Source organism: Somniosus microcephalus, chromosome 17, assembly GCF_052327205.1.
Source record: "Somniosus microcephalus isolate GS21.2 chromosome 17, FLI_Smic_1.0, whole genome shotgun sequence".
Taxonomy (NCBI): Eukaryota; Metazoa; Chordata; class Chondrichthyes; order Squaliformes; family Somniosidae; genus Somniosus; species Somniosus microcephalus.
Window position 1 is genome coordinate 38,475,964 of NC_141003.1, and position 19,045 is coordinate 38,495,008.

Consider the following 19,045-nt stretch of genomic DNA (forward strand, 5'->3'; position numbering starts at 1 on the left):
AAAGGGAGAGGGAATAACCTCTTTACTCACTCAGGATGGGGAAAGGGAGAGGGAATAACCTCTTTACTCACTCAGGACGGGGAAAGGAGAGGGAATAACCTCTTTACTCACTCAGGATGGGGAAAGGGAGAGGGAATAACCTCTTTACTCACTCAGGACGGGGAGAGGGAGAGGGAATAACCTCTTTACTCACTCAGGACGGGGAAAGGGAGAGGGAATAACCTCTTTACTCACTCAGGATGGGGAAAGGGAGAGGGAATAACCTCTTTACTCACTCAGGACGGGGAGAGGGAGAGGGAATAACCTCTTTACTCACTCAGGACGGGGAGAGGGAGAGGGAATAACCTCTTTACTCACTCAGGACGGGGAGAGGGAGAGGGAATAACCTCTTTACTCACTCAGGACAGGTGAAGGGAGAGGGAATAACCTCATTACTCACCAAGGACACAGAAGGAAGGGAGAGGGATTAATCTAAATTAGTGGACGAAGCAGCTCAGACAATGGTTAACATATCACTTAAATGCAGGCAACTGTGCCACACCAACAGCAACAGCGAAACAATTTTCAACTGTGCCAGACTTCGTGGTAGTTCCAAACATAACACAAAATTGGGACCATTATCTTCTTCAAAGATTCCTCAGTTTACTTCTGAATTTCTGAATCTGGATACTGTTCTGACAACTACAGGGTGTCATTATTATTAGGACCATGAACAAGTTTCATTCTTCAAAGATTTGTGGAGCCCATTGACTTGGCATGTTCCATGTCTAATCTTTAATTCTTCAAGGTACATTCATAAGATGCTGATGTTACACTGTTTCACTCTTATCCTTCTGTTGTGTGGATGCCCACACACCAAATCATAAATCTTTTTTATGGGAGGGGGCTGAACAAAAATTTACTGTAATCAAGTGATTATGAGAGCCAAAAGCATGTAATGGTCTTATCCCAAAGCAACAGTCTAAAGCATAATTATTGGCACTCTCTTTTACAGGATCACAAATTACTCAACAGATTTTCTATAATTTCCCCATGATTAAAGAACACTTCCCCATGTTTGTAATCATGTCAAAATTACAAGTACCACTACAGTTAACAACGTCTTAAAAGATGAACAAATATAATTTTTGTATGCATAATTTCTTGGAGCGCTCATCCTTGCATTGAAGTTTCTCTGTTTCTTCAAATGTGCTTCACTAATGAAAGATTTATATTCTACATGGTTTAAAAACAAGTTACAGGAAACTCTTTGGTATCCGGCACTGACGTGTTGCCGGTTGATCAAAAATTCCGGATGACGGAGAGGGTTATCTACCGAGGCTATTTTTAACAAATAAAAAAAAAAAAATCAAGAAATGTGCAGTATACAGTAATTGGGTACTCACCTACAGAATGTTGTGTTAAATGGATGGTGGAAGATGCTTGATTAAGTACAGTACTGCCAGTTGAGGGTAATGCAATGCACTGACTACCAGCAGCGTAGGCGACACATAGTACCCCTGTAAAATGGCGGATCAGAAGAGACTACCGGCAGCGCGGGAGAGTCAGACTCCTGTTACAGGGGTATTGAGGTGTTCCGACTTCCGACAGCGCCAAGAAGCCGAGTAGTGGCAGTTTGGAGAACTACCCCCACTGACAAACTCGGCCACCGTGGGAGACTCGGACTCAGCAACATTGCCGGTTATTGAGGTGTTGTTTTCGGAGTGAGAATTTTGCTGGTTAATAGAGAATTCCGGATATTTAGGTGCCGTTTAAACGAGTTTCCTATACCTTCATTTTTTACAAATATCAATTTTGGGATATGGGTGTCACTGGCAAGGTCAGCATTTGTTGCCCATCTGTAGTTTCTCTTGAGAAGGTGGTAATAAGCCTTATACTGAACCGTTGCAGTCTGTGTGGTGAAGGTACTCCCACAGTTCCAGGGTTTTGACCCAGTGACGACGATGTATTGGCGAAATATGTTCAAGTTGTGATGGTGTGTGACTTGGAGGTGAACTTGAAAGTGATAGTGTTCCCATGCGCTTGCTGCCCTTGTCCTTCCAGGTGTTGGAGGACACGGGCTTGGGAGGTGTTGTCGAAGAAGCCTTGGTGAGTTGCTGCAGTGCATCCTATAGATAGTACACACTGCAGCTATGGTGCGCCAGTGGTGGAGTGAGTGGATGTTTAAGGTGGTGGATGGGCTGCCGATCAATGCTTTGTCCTGGATGGTGTCAAGCTTCCTGAGTGTTGTTGCAGCTACACTCATCCACGCAAGTGGAGAGTATTCCATCACAATCCTGACTTGTGCCTTGTAGGTGGTGGAGAGGCTTTGGGGTGTCAGGAGGTGAGACACTCGCTGCAGAATATCCAGCCTCTGACCTGCTCTAGTACCTATGGCATTTAGGTGGCTGATCAGTTGAGGTTGTGCTCAATGGCAACCTCAGGATATTGACAGTGGAGATTTCAGCTATGATAATGCTGTTGAATGACACTGGAGATAGTTGGACTCTCTCTTGTTGGAGATAGACATTGCCTGGCACATGGGTAGCACAACTGCTACTTGCCACTTATCAGCCCAAGCCTGGATGTTGTCCAGGTCTTGCTGCATGCAAGCATGGACTGCTTCATTATCTGAGGAATTGCAAATGGAATGGAACACTGTGCAATCATCAATGAACAGCCCCACTTCTGACCTAATTGTAGTGTATGTATTTTGCAGAAGGAACTATATTCTGCAGCCCCTGTATACTGCAGTACCAGTAGTGACCACCCCTGTATATAAGCCTGTGTAGTAACTTTGCATAGTAGTTCCAGTTTTGTCTCCACTCAGTAAACACCTGTTGTAACCAACTCCTGCAGTCTGTGTCTCAATTACACACGGACATAATACTGGCGACGAGCAGATCCGAACTTACCTACAGTTCTGCACCACCTCATGGGGATCCATCCCTGAAGCGAAGTTGTTAGAGGTCGAGGCCAGAAGGAAGAAAGAAAAAAAAAAACAAAAACAGAAGAAACGGGCGTCAACCGTGGGCAGCCGCCTCTGATTCATCGGAGTTGAAGATTTGCAGGAGAGGCTGTCGAGAGCGGGGCTTGGTTATCCTGTCTATGGTGTTCCAGCTAATCGGGCTGGTGGCAGGTAGTACACTGATCCTTCCTGGGCTGCGGTGGGCTAGAGCTCGATCGGGTGGCTTTTCAACGGGGCCGAGCAGCGTTGTCGGGAAGAGGAGAGAGAGAGAGAGGGTGGAGCACACAGGGCGCGGCCGGTGCTACGAAGCCGGGCAGCGTACAGACCCGAGAAGAGGGAGGAAAGTGTCCCGTAGGGTTTGCTCTGACGACGGGAAAATAAAAGAAATTAGAAGCGCAGAAAGCCGCGAGGAGCTGCAGTTTGCCACGGGGATCGCGGAGAGCGGCGTTAGCAGCAGCACGGGGGGGAAGTGTGCGAAGACCATAGGGCATCGCCATCAAGGCATAAAAACGCCAGCAACAGCGCTAGCAGCAGCGGAGAAGACAGAAAGCGCGGGAGGCACCATCTTAGATTTCCAAGATGACGAAGACTGGCAATATCACTGCCTTCGATAATGCAATAGAAGACTGGACCACGTATGTGGAAAGAGTCGAAGTATATTGCAAGGCAAACGAAGTAGCCGGAGAAAAAGGCATCGGTACTACTAAACTTAATGGGTGCAAGAACGTACGGCCCATTGCGGAACCTGATCACTCCAGCCAAACCGATGGCGAAGAGTTTTAACGAAATTGTTGATATCCTACAGGAACACCTAAATCCTACACCGCTGCTGATAGCAGAAAGATTTAAATTCCACAAGAGAAATCAGCATAAAGATGAGAGCAATGCTGATTACCTTACGGAACTACGCAAGCTATCAAAGCACTGCCAGTTCGGAGCAGGACTGGCAGATACCCTACGGGACAAATTTGTCTGTGGACTCCTGAGTGAAGGAACCCAGAAGAGGTTACTCTCAGAGAAAGAGCTGACGCTAGATAAGGCTTTCAGCGTGGCAGTATCGTACGAAGCAGCAGCAAGGGGAGCTGCGGAAATACAGCAAAAGCCACAGGAATACGGCACCCATGAAATGACATGGGGATTTGAAAAATGTTATCGCTGCGGCAGAACAACCCATGACCAGAAGGACTGCTGGTCCAAGGACAAAATATGCAGGCAATGTGGAAAGATGGGACACATTGCACGAGTTTGCAGGTCTGGGAAGAAGACTAACGACAACAAAAAGGCTACTAAGGAACAGTACAGGAAAGTACAAAAGATGACGGACAGTAGTTCCGAAGACCAGAAGAGCGATAGTGAATCCGGGAACAAGAGACTAAGCTGTCTCAAACTTCACAACGTAATCGCAAAAGAGGATCACCGAACCATTTGGGTCACCCTCACGATAGCAGGGTCCCAAGTCAAAATGGAATTGGATACAGGATCAGCCCTGACCGTCATGAATCGACGAGACTACGAGCGGCTATTCTCACACATACCCTTGAAAGAGACATCCATTGTCTTGAAGACGTATACGGGGCAGAAAGTATACCCCAGAGGGAAAAAAGGGTGCCTGTCGAATACAACGGCAAGGAAATACAGAAATTGTATCTGTACATACTGCAAGATGGTGGACCACCGTTATTGGGACGTGAATGGATCAGAAAGATAAGTTTAGACTGGCACTCCATTCAGGCACTGACTGTGGCTGGTAAAAAGGATGACGACGTCACACCTGGACGATTGTCAAAAATCTTAGCTAACGCCAGAGGTATTTCAACAAGAACTGGGAACTCTTAAAGGCATAACCGCCTCGATAAAAATAGAAGAGAATGCAATTCCCAAGTTTTTCAAAGCTAGACCGGTACCGTATGCAATTCGCCCAGCCGTCGAGGCAGAGCTGGAGAATCTGGAGAATGCAGGCGTGTTATCTAAGGTAGACTGGAGCGAGTGGGCGACACCCATCGTTCCTGTCATGAAGAAAACGTTAAACAATAAGTCTGAGGAGCCAAGGAAGGTTCACATCTGTGGGGACTTCAAGGTGACGGTGAACCCAGTCCTTCACACAGTACAGTATCCTCTCCCGAGGATAGAAGATATCTTCGCCTCACTATCTGGAGGGAAGCGTTTTACAAAAATTGACCTAGCACAAGCATATTTGCAGATGGAGGTTGAAGAATCCTCTAGGAAGTATCTCACGATAAACACTCACAAAGGTCTTTACCAGTATAATCGACTGGTCTTCGGAGTAGCATCAGCTCCGGCGATATGGCAAAGAGCGATGGAACAAGTCCTGCAAGGGATTCCGGGGACTCAGTGTTACTTGGACGACATCCTAGTGACAGGTGAAGATGACAGTGAACACCTTGCCAACCTAGAGCAGGTGCTCACTAGACTAAGAGAACATGGGCTACGAGCCAATCGCCCCAAGTGCGAGTTTTTTAAGAAACAGATATCGTATTGTGGCCACGTGATTGATGAAGAGGGGTTACATAAGTCCCCTGACAAAATTGAAGCGGTAGTTAAGGCTCCAGCGCCTGAAAATGTGTCGCAACTGAGGTCATTCCTTGGATTGGTGAATTACTACCATAAGTTTTTGCCGAATTTGTCCACAATTCTGCACCCACTGAACGCCCTGCTACAAACTGGAGTAGCATGGAAATGGAGCGATGAATGTAAGCGGGCCTTTCAGAAGAGTAAAGACCTAATCACTTCAAGAGAAGTATTGGCTCACTACAACCCATCACTGCCGATAAGACTGGCGTGTGATGCGTCTTCCTACGGCATTGGAGCGGTACTGTCACATAAATTCCTTGATGGTTCAGAGAGGCCGATAGCTTTTGCGTCACGCTCGTTAACTTCAGCCGAGCGTAACTACGCCCAGATTGACAGAGAGGCCCTCAGCCTGGTGTGGGGGGGTGAAGAAGTTCAATCACTACCTGCACGGTCAGAAATTTACTCTACTAACTGATCATCAACCTCTTGTCTCCATTTTCAACCCTCAGAAGGGCGTCCCGATAATGATAGCACAACGGCTACAGAGGTGGTCCCTTTTCCGAGGGGCACACCAATATGACATCGCGTACAAAGGAACTAAACAGCATGGGAATGCTGATGGATTGTCGCGCCTACCGTTGCCGACGGTGGAAGAAGCAACTGCAGTGGATCCTGTGGAGATATTCCACTCGACCATAGTCCAATGTCTACCTGTGACGAATGCAAACATAGAAAAGGAAACACGAAATGACCCGACACTCTCCAGGGTCTATGATTTAACGGTGAAGGGATGGCCAGCACATGGCGAACCACTGCTGCCAGCATTCTCGCCGAGAAGAGAACAGCTGTCAGTGTGCAGAGGAATCTTGATGTGTGGATCCAGAGTAGTAATTCCACCCAAATTGAAGGATAGAGTGCTCAATGAGCTTCATGAGGGTCATCTGGGAGGGGTAAAAATAAAGAACTTAGCCAGAGCGTTTGTGTGGTGGCTGGGAATCGATAGAGAAATCGAAGAGATGACCAAGAGCTGTACAGGATGCCAGAAGGTCCAAAACGCCCCACCACAAGCCCCTCTACATCCATGGGAGTGGCCCTCATCTCCATGGCAAAGGGTGCACATTGATTTTGCTGGTCCATTTATGGACTCGATGTTTTTAATTGCGGTGGATGCACATTCAAAGTGGCCAGAGGTAATAAAAATGTCCTCAACCACCACAGAAAAAACTATCACAGTCTTACGAACCATATTCGCCAGAAATGGGCTGCCTGAACAGATTTGCTCCGACAATGGACCACAGTTTGTGTCTGAAGAGTTCCGGAGGTTCTTAAAGAACAATGGTGTTAAGCATTACACATCCGCCCCATATCATCCAGCCACCAATGGATTGGCTGAGAGGTTCGTTCAAACATTCAAGAAGGCTATCAAGGCAATGTGTAATGAAGACATACCCCTACAACACAAGGTGGATAACTTCTTGTTTGCCTACCGGAATGCGACACATGCGGTTACCAACCAAACTCCAGCCATGATGTTCTTCAATCGAAGACTACGATGCCGCTTGGATTTGGTTAAGCCAAACATCAGAAGTGATGTGGAGAACAGGCAGTTTCAGAATATGAATGAAAGGCCGACCAGGAGTTTTAAGATAGGTCAACCAGTTTTGGCCCAGGACTACCGCACAGAGAAATGGCAGCCAAGAACGATCTGCACACGGCAAGGACCTCTAATGTATACCGTGGACGTTGGAGAGAGCATTGTAAGACGCCATGCTGACCAGATTCTAGAGTCACTGGAAAACGTCAATTCCACACCACGATCCGATACACCTGGTGATGAAACCGAAGTACCAATTGCATCTACCTCAGAATCGGTGATATTGGAAGCAGACGAACCAAACAACGACGTTGATTCCGAATCAACTTTGCCAGAAGAACCTGATACCCCAAAGAGGCGTTATCCAGACAGAATCAGGAAGCCTCCTCAAAGACTGAACTTATAATTGCTTAACTTCAGCTAATGTATATAGCAACTGTAATTGTAAATATGTTATTTAATTATTAATCGAATGTTATGTACTGTTTAGCTAAAAGGGGAGGAATTGTAGTGTATGTACTTTGCAGAAGGAACTATATTCTGCAGCCCCTGTATACTGCAGTACCAGTAGTGACCACCCCTGTATATAAGCCTGTGTAGTAACTTTGCATAGTAGTTCCAATTTTGTCTCCACTCAGTAAACACCTGTTGTAACCAACTCCTGCAGTCCGTGTCTCAATTACACACGGACATAATACTTATGATGGAGGGAAAATCATTGATAATGCAGCTGAAGATATTTGGGCCTAGGAACATACCCTGCCATTTTGATGATGGGGATGTTCATGGAGTCTCCACCTCCCATTAGTTGTTTAATTGTCCACCACCATTCACTACTGGATGCGGCAGGACTGCAGATCGAGGATGTCCTCAGTGTAAAGATTGGATTTTGTCTCCATAAGGACTGTGCGGTGGTCACTCCTCTCAATACTGTCAAGGATAGGTGCTTCGATGACAGGTAGATTGGTGAGGACGAGGTCAAGTAAGTTATTCCCTTGTACAGGTTGCGAGACTGTTGGCTTGTGGATAAGCAGGCCTGAATGCTTTCTGTTTTGTAAATTAACTCGCCATTTCACTAAATTGATATGCATTCTCAGCAAGCATATAGGATTAAAGATATTTTCATCCCCATTTTCTGATAAAAATGACTTGCTGAACATACCCCATTCTGACTATTGAGAAGAACTGTTGCTAAGGTAACAGTAGATAATGAAGTAAAAAAAAATTGAAAATAAATGGAGTGACCTTGAAATGAGCTAGCTACATTTTGCTTCAACAACGTGATTCCTTTTCTCTAAAATAAAGGAAATAAACCCTTTAAATAAAAGGTAATTTTTAATAGATTGCTCACTACCACAATTTCTGATGTAGTGCTCACACTATGTACTATTTGGTTTGTGGCAAAAATCACTTTGTAACATAGTTTTTTTTCGTATTTTTCTTTACAGGCAATAATAGTTCTTATTCTTCCTTCCTCAACTGGCAGCAAAGCTAACCTGCTTTTTCAAAGTATAAAATTACCCTACAATCTGTTTCTTGGGATGGCACCTGGCTATTGAGTTTTGTACTTTTAAAAAATTTCTTTAAAATTGTGAAGCTTTCAGTACCGATTTCTAAGCACTGCAGAAGTAAGAAATTGCAACAACCCCAGAGTGAAAGATTGGTGCATTAGATCTCAAGAGACTATAAGGTGTGAAAAGGCCATTTGGTTTATCAAGAAAACTTTGTACGTTCACTATAAATTTTCCCTCATGTGGACTCTACACAAATCCTCTTCCTGAGGGAGGAAATGACCAACCACTTGGAGAAGCTCCAAGATGGTAAAGCTCGATGAATTGCACCCTTGACTACCAAAGGTTTATCGAGCAAGACTCCCAAATATTATTCAAACCTCATAACTCACACTTCGAATGCTTAATGGTTGCTTTCCACAAATGATACTCTACAGAAACTAATTTTTACTGTGTCAAATGGTCCATCACTATCATATTGATCCAGCTCTTTTCTTGAAGAATTAAATCAACATAGCATTACCTACTTTTTGGTGCATGTATTCACCATTTCTACTAGTGTGTGGGGGAAATGCTTCAAGTTTCTAGGCTGGTTAATTTTGTCCTTGTGTTTTCTAGTTCTGCAGGTTATAGTTGCAGATTCTACAGAATGATACAATTATACAGTAAAAGCAGAAGATGACAGGATTTTGTTCTGAGAGAAAAAAATATTGAATTTGGCATTTTCAAATGTTAAATATGGGGACATTCATTGTATTATCTAAAAGAAAAGCAGCAGCAATTCAAATGTTAGTAGCATTATGGATTATTGTTTTGTTATTCAGAACATCAGTCTTTTTATATCCATTGAATTGCTTTTTATAGCTAAACATGAGTGATACATATGCATGGAATAAGGGATGATATTCCCGAGAGAGAATAAACAAAAATACTACACCAATAATTCCGGATGAATATAGCATTACAAAGATATAAATCAAAAGGAGGAGAAAAGTAACAAGGGCTGACTGGTGCCAATTGGTTTTATACTTGGAGCAGCACACCAATGAGGCGATTTATTTTGTAGTTAAATGGCTGAGTGGAGCAGCAGGCAAGTCTCTGGATTATTACAGCACAGTTGACTACGATTAGAGGTATTGGCTCTCATTCTACATTTTTTGTAGCATGTGCATTAATAAATATGGTACACTTGATGAATAGCACAATAATGACATGCACATTGTCCATGCAAAGGAACTAAAATCATGTGGACTGATCCTTTTGTAGTGTCTGTGCTATAGTTGTCCAAATTCAAGTCTTTCTGAGTAGTGAGTGGCACAGCAGTGATAGGTACCAATCAGCAAGAAACATGTAGTGAGATCGGATAAATGGATAACCATGGAAAAAGGACAGTATACAATCCCTGATTTACAACATCAGGGTAAAGCAACCATTCTTGATCAACAATGGCTAATACGGTATTGTATAAGTAACACTGATGTAGACAATAAAGTTAGACTCTGGTGGATAAATGGTCATTACTGCACTAGAACTACGTAAAACAGTGATTATATCGATCTGATCTGGCTCCATAAAGAGGGGAAGTTCCTTGAATCATTTAATTATACCTTCTTGGCTTTTGTTCAAAAGCTTAACCATAGCGATCTTAGAAAGTTTCATCTGGTGAAATCCCACAAGGGTGAATGCTTGGAGTTTCCATTCTAACACACTCTTAAGGGATTCCAAGGACTTTTGCAATCGCTTGAATTTTAGCTCTTCACACTGAATTCCTTCAGCTGACACACAGAGCGCAGCAACATTTCCTCTCTGTACAATCATTTCAAGATTTCTTACATTTTACCCCAAGGCTTTTACATGCAGGGGTCAAGGGCTAACAACACTGCTTACTCACTGTAACTTTCATCAAGTAACAAAACAAACCAATATATTTGATAAAAAAGTCAAAAACATTACTAATGGAATCATCATTAATTCCCCCTGAAAGAGACTAATCTAATTTAACCTCACCCTTAGTTCCTAGTTTAGATATGTATTTGCCCAATAGGTTAAATGACTGAAATCAATAATTTGACTACTGCAACTTCCAAGAACTTATTATTTCTTAGACTGAGAATGAAATGGATATTTCCACTTGTAACTGGAATAAAATAGTTCTAAGGTAAGCAGTTTTATCTTGATGCTATTTGCCTGATATTTTCCTCAGTGTGTTAGTTCTCACAAACACGTAAGCACGTTTACAACCAATAATCATCAATATTAGTGGACAGAGGAAACGATCTGGATTGATCAGTGCAGTTACCAAACTCAGATCATTCATGTCCTTCAGTCCCAAATGGCAGTGTACAGTGCACAGTGGCAGCTGTCCATTCAAGCAACAACAGGTGAGGTATTCTCTCAACAGCACCCTGACTGTTGATATCTCAAGGAGTGAACTATGCAGGTGTGAAACAGAACTTTATGGCCAATAATCATGGTTTATACTTAGCCTTGGCTGTCTTGTGATGCAGGCATGGGTGGGGGTTGGGGGTGAAGGATAGCAGTATTTTCCAATTCTGAAGGCATTATGTTGCATTTCTATTGCTGTACTGAGAGATGTACATGCTCGGACTATTTGAATTACCACGTTACAAAACTTACCTCATTTCTCATTTACTGATCTCCAAGATTTTAGAGCACACTTTCAGAATATATATATATATTATATATAGTATGCAGTTTCCAGGAGTGAGCTTGGTTCAGTGATAGCATTCCTGTCTTTGAATCAGGTTATGGGTTCGAGCCCCATTTCAGACAGCCCCGGCAAGTGGAGACAAGAGTTAGTATTTAGCGGTTTCAAGGTCTCTGAATACTGAACTGACTTTTCACCATCTAGTGGGCTACTTATGTCCAATGGGAGCAGAGTTGCCCCCCCACCCCCAATCATCATAGCTCTGGCGAGCAGGAGACCAACCTCTGAATACTGGGGGTTGACCTCTGCGGGTACTTGCATCCAATGTGAGTGGAGTGACAATCCCCCATCACCTCCAGCCAGTCAGGCGACTGACTTGGCCACATAAAAAATGGGTCTTCATTACAGAAACAACCCAGACCGTGATCTACTGGGTGTAAAAGCAGTGGAAGAAATGGGTTGCCTCATGTGCCGCAAGGCACGAAAGAGCAGATTATGATTTAGCAGTTTCAATATGACTATTGTGACCTTCAACTAATTCTCTTCTAGAGTTATTTGATTCCTAAACTAATTTTTTTTTAAAGAAAGAAAATGAGAAACCAGACTGTTATAGGCTAGCTGGAACGAGAATGCCTTTTCAGAGTGGGTGAACATTTTAGGCAGGACACTGCAGAGTTCAGGAGTACAAGTGACTAAAATGGCGGTGCATTCGTAACACTTTGAGCAAATTGATTTCACTAACTATGGATTGGAGGGAATAGCAATTTTTGTTTTTTTTGCATAAAGATTTTTATAACTGATATAACTGTACTCATCATGCGTTGCAAATAGATATGGGTGGTTGATAATGGATTTCAAGCCAGCAGTTCAATCAAGCAGATCTGACGACAATGTAAAACTTAAAAATATACCTTGAACAGCTTATGAACATTAGCCAACTTCCCACGACTTTTGCAATTTATTCCACAGTGACCTGAACCATGATAACAACTGACAAAGTGCCAAACAGGTTACGGTTGTCATGGGTACATATGAAGTAAGTCCCCAGTCCAGATACCACATGGTCTTGATATGTATTCTATTTAATGATATTTTACATTTTATGTTAAAATTATTTGGTTCACTGTAAATAATTTTATTTAAGGAGCTTGAGCAAACGTTAGTTTCCTGTTGCGATTAAGGTGAGAAGTAGTCCCCATCATAATGCTGATATATACGGTGTGGGAGTTCCACCAGCTGGCACACGCTTGAAATGGAATGACTGCACTCATGCACGTCGTCACAACTTGATATCCAATCATTGCAGCTCGTAGGAGCCACCTGTTGGATAAATTCCATGTGCCATAAATTCTTTCCATGCATCCTTGCTGTAAGCAGGAAATCCTATGACAGATATGGCAACATGCTGGCTACTTGGAGATCACCAAGCCAAAGAAGGAGATATTAGGAGAAGTGACTAAATGTTTAGTCAGAGGTGGGTTTTAAGGAAGGTTTTAATGGAAGATAGGGCTTGGAGAGGCAGAGGTGTTTAGGGAGGGAAGTCGACGGCTGAAGGTATAGCCTCCAGTGATGGGGCAAAGGGAGTGCGGGATGCACAAGATGTCAGAGTTGGAGGAACGCAGAGTTCTCGGAGGGTTGTAGGGCTGAAAGAAGTTACAGAGATAGGGAGGAGTGAAGCCATGAAGGGATTTAAACATGAAGATGTGAATTAAGTTAGAAGATGGGTACTTGACGATAGTATTATTATATGTGCTGAAACTTTTCCAATCAGTATATGTTTAACAATGTAAAACATAAAGGTTGGAATTTTTTCTTCTTTAAATTCCGAATATTCTCGTTTTTTTCGGAACGTTAATCGTGCTATTGCCAGTGGCTACGTTTTTGTAAATAGCTGCTGCTCATTAAAAAATTTAATGCATTAATTTTGTCCCCTCTGGCACACTGGAATGATTATTGACTTCAGCATGCTGCATCATTGATATGCCAAATCTAGAGAAAAGGCTTATTAAAAGCTGACGCTAATCATTATAGTGTGCCTGATACAATGCATGCAGAATGAAAAGCAAAACTGCAGAGGGCTCTTTCTCCCCGCTGTAATGCCTTTGCAAACAGGAATGGAAAAGCACAGCGGCTGGAAGTCATATCTGAGGAGAACATGTGACCCTCAACATAGTAATTTAAAAGGTACAACAGTTTGGCCATTAGTGGCCCTACCCCAATCAGTTGATGGACAGCCACTCATTCTCCTACTTCTATACATTGCACTAAAACTGTAGTGGTTTTGGCATTACACAATGAATCACGAATTCTGCCAATATTTACTGTATCTGTACCACTGACAGTGAGACGCAAACAACTTTATTTTCACCACAACGACAGGCTCACTCTGTGGGTCTGCATGGATTGTTCACTTGTATCATGGGCATTCAGCCTCTTCAGTGCTGATAATGACTACACTGTTGTATTAGACAGACAACTTAAAGACAGAATTCCACTACACCATTAATCTCTACTAGTACTTAACAGATACAATAAAGGAAACTGCTGAACTGATCATCTGTGTCCAAAATGCAAAGGTCCACTAGCTAGCTGCCAGTACCTTGTGTTCATTTGCAATTTATTGAGTCAGTGAGCAATCTGAAGTGAAGATACACTTCCTAAAATCTGCTGTGCACTTTGAGTTGACAATATTTATCTCAGTTGTTGTCGATACACACAGCACTGCTATCTTTTATAGATGACAGAGACCAGTCTCAACTCTTTTTAACAGCTGAAGGGGAACAGGTATTTGTTCTAACAGAAAAGGCTGAAAATATTGAAGTGTGCAAGAGAAGAAGTGAGTAAATGCAGGCTAGTGACATCCTAAAAGGGACGAGAATTGATTTTTTGTAGATCTTTCAAACATCGAGGTGAGCTTCACTCTTAGATTGTATGAGAAGCTCAGCAAATAGAACAGAGAGTGATGCTCACAAACAAAAGGAAATGCTTATTAACCAAGAAGGGTGAAAGCACTCAAAGTGTTTTGAAGAAAGATAAAGACAGGCAAACGCCACTTAAAACTCTGAACCCTCTTCTTGTACAAAATATTCTCATCCCTCTGATTTCCCCAGCAAATGAAAGTTATTGGTCAGGTATATAGAGAGAAAAAATTGCAAAAAGGAATAATATTTCGAATTCAACATAATGCTCTTCCCAGAGCACTGGAACAACTGATTATTTTTTCTTCAGTTGTTTAAATTTCTTATAAATTATTTCAAAGTCAGTGGTGATGAGGGAAGCACAGAAGGGATTCTCCTGTCCCACACACACACCATCTTCCAGAAAACAATCTCAATCAGCAAAACAGCAAAAGTCTTTTTAAGCACAATATCAACACCAACTTTTACTTTAAAAATTATAAGCTTTAATTATAATGTGATTGGTCTGTTTTCTATTAACGTAGAACGCACAGAAGAAATGACATATCAGAATCATTGTGGAAATTTGATTTAAGGCAATGCTCTCAGTGTCAAATTGTTCTCTTAATCTAATTCGTGTTGCGCAGTGGCTGGAGTATGCAATGTTTCTCAGTTGGTCCAAGGACTTTTAATAACTATGGATTAATAAATGCATGAGGGCAAGTCCCTTATTTAATTTGGCAAATAATAAAAGATAAATAAAAAGTAATTGCTGAAGGATATAATATTTACAGGTGCACATGTGAATACAATGATGCAAGTGGAAAGAAGTCCCTCAGCTTACTTCTACAATGTTATAACTGTTGCATATAACAATTAGATTACATTGGGATATAAGAAAATATGACAAGCTCAGAAGCTGGTGAGAGTACTGATGCTTTAGAGATGGGGTTAATTAAATGTAATTCCATAGCAAAGAGGAAAGAAAAAATTGCAAATGCTGGAAATTTGAAATAAAAACATAAGTGCTGGAAACGTACAGCAGGTCTGACAGTACCTGAAAAGAGAAGTTTGTTTTTTTCTGGTAGAAATTCTTCACCAAAACCTATTTTTTTCTCATTATTGTGATTCACAAATGCAAGGAGACTGTCTCCAGTGCTCCAACTTTTGGAAGAATCTGTATCTGATGATACCTCTTAATAAGTCTACTTAAAGGCATTTTTAAAGAGATATTAAACATGCTGCAAGGTAAACTTTTTCAATTTGATTTCCTTTATTGTAAGTAAGGGTGAAGTATCTGTACACGTCACCATGAAAATACCTCACCTTCAAGTTATTGAGGTGAGAAGCTGGTGTACATGGGTGGGTGGACAGAAGAAAAACAGCTGAACAGAAATAGTGTTCACCAAAGCAGGGAAGGGGAAGGGGAATTTAAAAATAAATTAAATCAACAGTTAGGAAATACTGTAATGTTGATACAATCCTGATGTAATTTTCAAAATATTGATATATTAACAAACATTGTATAAACAATAAACTGAGGGATTTATTTCCAACTGCTTCAGGTCAGTAATTTTTTTTCACTTTTCTCCCCCCATAATAAAAAGTGCATCAACATTTCCTCTGGATCAATTAAGCCCTTTTGAAATGAGTCTCTGCACTCATGTCCCAAAATCCTAACTTTTTCTGTCAGCTAAAAAATGATTCACTTGAAGCAGGTGGAAAGAAATCAAGGGTTATGGATCAAAGATGGATACATGGATTGAGGAACAGATCAGCCATGATCTGATTGAATTGTGGAACAGGCTCGAGAAGCTGAATGGCCTACTCATGTTCCAATGTTTATTGTCTTATATATAATATTATTACATCGGGATATATGAACATTACAGTAACAATTTCTGAAATGTGTTCTTTGTTAAAAAAATATTTTAAATTACCCCTCTTCCCCTGCTAGAGGTGAACACTATTTCTGTTTTCATATTTCTCATGAAATTATTTTAACAATAAGAAATGTTAATTATCATAATGTAAATAAGAACCTATGAATGAAGTTCAAATATTTAGGAAACAGAATTTTGTGTTGTGTTTTTACGGAGCCAAATCTGATCATTGTAGTCAGCTACCCCTAATTTAAAAAAGAAAGCTGTCTTCATTTGTGTAACATAATGAACAGACCGCTTTCCAAAGTGACAAAACTTACCTTGGCAGAAACACTGCAAATTATTGTTAAATACACCAGCTATGAGTAACCTGAAAGGAATGGGTGACCAGACTGAGCTGAAGTGCAACTCATTGTCCAAAATCTCAACAGTTTACCTTCAGCATTTTTACCAACATAACAGCAAAACTGGGACATTATTGGTTCATCGCCTAAATATAATTAACGCACAATTCTCTGCTGAGCTCTGAGCAGAGGCTATTGTGTAATGGGAGATGTTTCTTTCTGGTCAGTCTTATGGTTTGAAAGAATTGATAACGTATCAAGAAACATTGAAAATTACACGAAATGCACTGCAGACAGGAATAAACCACCACCATTTGAGAACCAATAACAAATATCCTTCCACTGTCATGATATAAATAAACTGCAGAATTATAATTCTACCTTATCAACAAAATAAATACATGAAAATCAACCATACAATTCTGCATTAATCCAATTTACATCCATTTTAAAAATCAATCCTGGTTTTAGCTTAGTGGGTAGGAAAGATTATAATGTAGGCATTCTTTCAGTGATTGACACTCCCTGTAAGAAACAGCTAATTATAGCAGGTCTCCTAGTAACTACAATAATTGCTTTTCTCTCTAGCTGAAAATCACCACATATTTCTATGAGTGAAAATAAATTACAAAAATGACTTCTGTACAGCAGGTAGAAGAGCATTTACTGTCCCTGTACAAGCACTTGACAAATGTACCTTCCTATGTGGCTCAGACAGGTAACTTCGACTCTGTTTTAATCACAAATCGTATTGATCAGAATTGATCTTGGGTCATCAAAGTTCCATTTTTATGTAAATTCTTTGGCAAAATAAAAGTTTATAAGAGAAATTCTAAAATGTTACAACAATCTTTAAAACCTAAGAATTTTTGGCTATTGAAAATCTCTCATGTCTTACTGTTTTCATCACTGTACCTTTTTAGGTAGTTACAGACAGCAAAACTTTTAAGTGTGCACATTTACTGAGAGTTCACTTTCAACTCTCCCACAGCTGTTAGAACTACCTTAATTATAGCATTCGCGTATGTATATTTACAAAAGAATTTCTTTTCAGAAACGAAATAAGTGTTTTCTAGCCCCTATGGAGTGCAAGCAATGATACATAGTTACAAAACAAACACACACTCACACACACAGAAAAAGCTTCAAGATCCAACCAAAGCTTTCATGTTAGACTGCAGAAGCATATCAGTTATGCCGCAATGGAAACTGATAAATCCATCAGGGTTATTTATAGCCAAACTGATGCTTCCTTCTGTCCTTTTTGAATGGGTAGTTAGAGCTTTACAATATTAAATTTAATGGGCCACACAGGTCCACAGTTGCTGAGGCAACAGTACAACGGATGCAGGTCACAATATAGTTGGACAGAGAAAAAGAGAAAGGGGGGTGGGGGGGGGGGGGGGGGAGGGTGATAAGAAGTAGCATGGTTTTGAGAAAACATCAACTGTTCATGCGCAAAAATAAAACAGAAGGTAGCTTACCATGAACTGGATGTTGTCAAATCCGTTTGCCAGCAGGTGGTTCTCATACTGGGGGAGTCCTATGCTCTCCAGCCACCGTCCCACAGTCTGAAATACAACTCTGGGTCCTGTAAGAGGTTGAAGGGGAAGCCGCTTCAGTAGTGACATGCCATCAATCCGGTAATAGGGGCATTCCGAGGTTGAGAGGTGGCATTGCCACATCGTATTCCTCGGAATGTGACTGTCGAATGAGCCCGCCAGCTTGATAGCTTTTGTGGTGCACAACTCTATTGTCAATATATTTCTCTGTAGCTTGCTTAAATGCTGGAACGCTTCTCACAGCCAGCAGGTATTAGAACAAGATGTGGGTCCAGCATGCCAAGGTGTCTATATATATGTATATGTATAGTACTCAGTCTAAAGAACACATCAGAGAGAGAATATTAAGAGCAGGCTGGTCCCTGAACGTGTGAATGTCGCAGTTCTCCACGGTAAGCACTGCTCTGCCAGCAGCTAGGATTCTTTTTATCAAGTACTCCCACACTCATCAGTATGCTGTACCATGCTTCATGCTCCCCCCCCTCTCCTGTTCATTGCCCAGCCCAGGCTACACCTCACAGTCTCTATAAAGGCCATCAGAAAGCCAGATTTCTTTGTCTGCTAGCTGTAATTCTGCTGCTGATGCAGATGCTGATGCTGTTCCCTCCTACACACACATACAACCTTGAATGGTGAGTTCGGTTAAAACAAATGCAGGAAATACCACTTTCATCTGCTTACTGTAAATGCTACTGCTTCCTCCGACATGCAACACTGAAACACCAGTCCTGAATATCATGTTCAAACAATATCACAGTTCAACACACTTTCAGCTAAAATACTAAAACTTTTAAAAGCAATAAACATTTTCAAATATTTTATGGATGGAGTAACAGAAGGTACTTGCAGTTACACCAGGAGAGCGTTGAAGAACCTTTTTAATGGTTAATTCAAACTAATATTTGTGGCCTCAAATAAATCACGCTAACAGCTGCTCAGACCTCTTATTTAACTGTCATAAAGTACATCACACTCCATCAAAACTACCGTTCTACAAGCCAATGACAGAGCCACAAACTGCATATTCAAATTGAACTATGACCTCATTAACCTTTCATAGATTCTCTTATTCTTCATCATTAAAGGGAGATTACAGCTATTTTGGAA

The 19,045-nt window shown here is 41.5% G+C and overlaps 1 protein-coding gene across 5 annotated transcripts in view; it reads right to left on the minus strand.

Annotated features, from left to right (window-relative positions):
* The window catches only part of anks1b (ankyrin repeat and sterile alpha motif domain containing 1B), a 104,017-nt gene extending 85,941 nt beyond the window's left edge, over positions 1 to 18,076 (minus strand). For all 5 annotated transcript variants that reach the window (XM_086010205.1, XM_086010203.1, XM_086010204.1 and 2 more), the window contains exon 1: positions 17,861 to 18,076. In XM_086010205.1, the coding sequence (XP_085866331.1) occupies positions 17,861 to 18,061 (201 nt within the window). In that variant the 5' untranslated portion in view covers positions 18,062 to 18,076. The remainder of the gene's footprint in view (positions 1 to 17,860) is intronic.
* Positions 18,077 to 19,045: the final 969 nt, after the last annotated feature.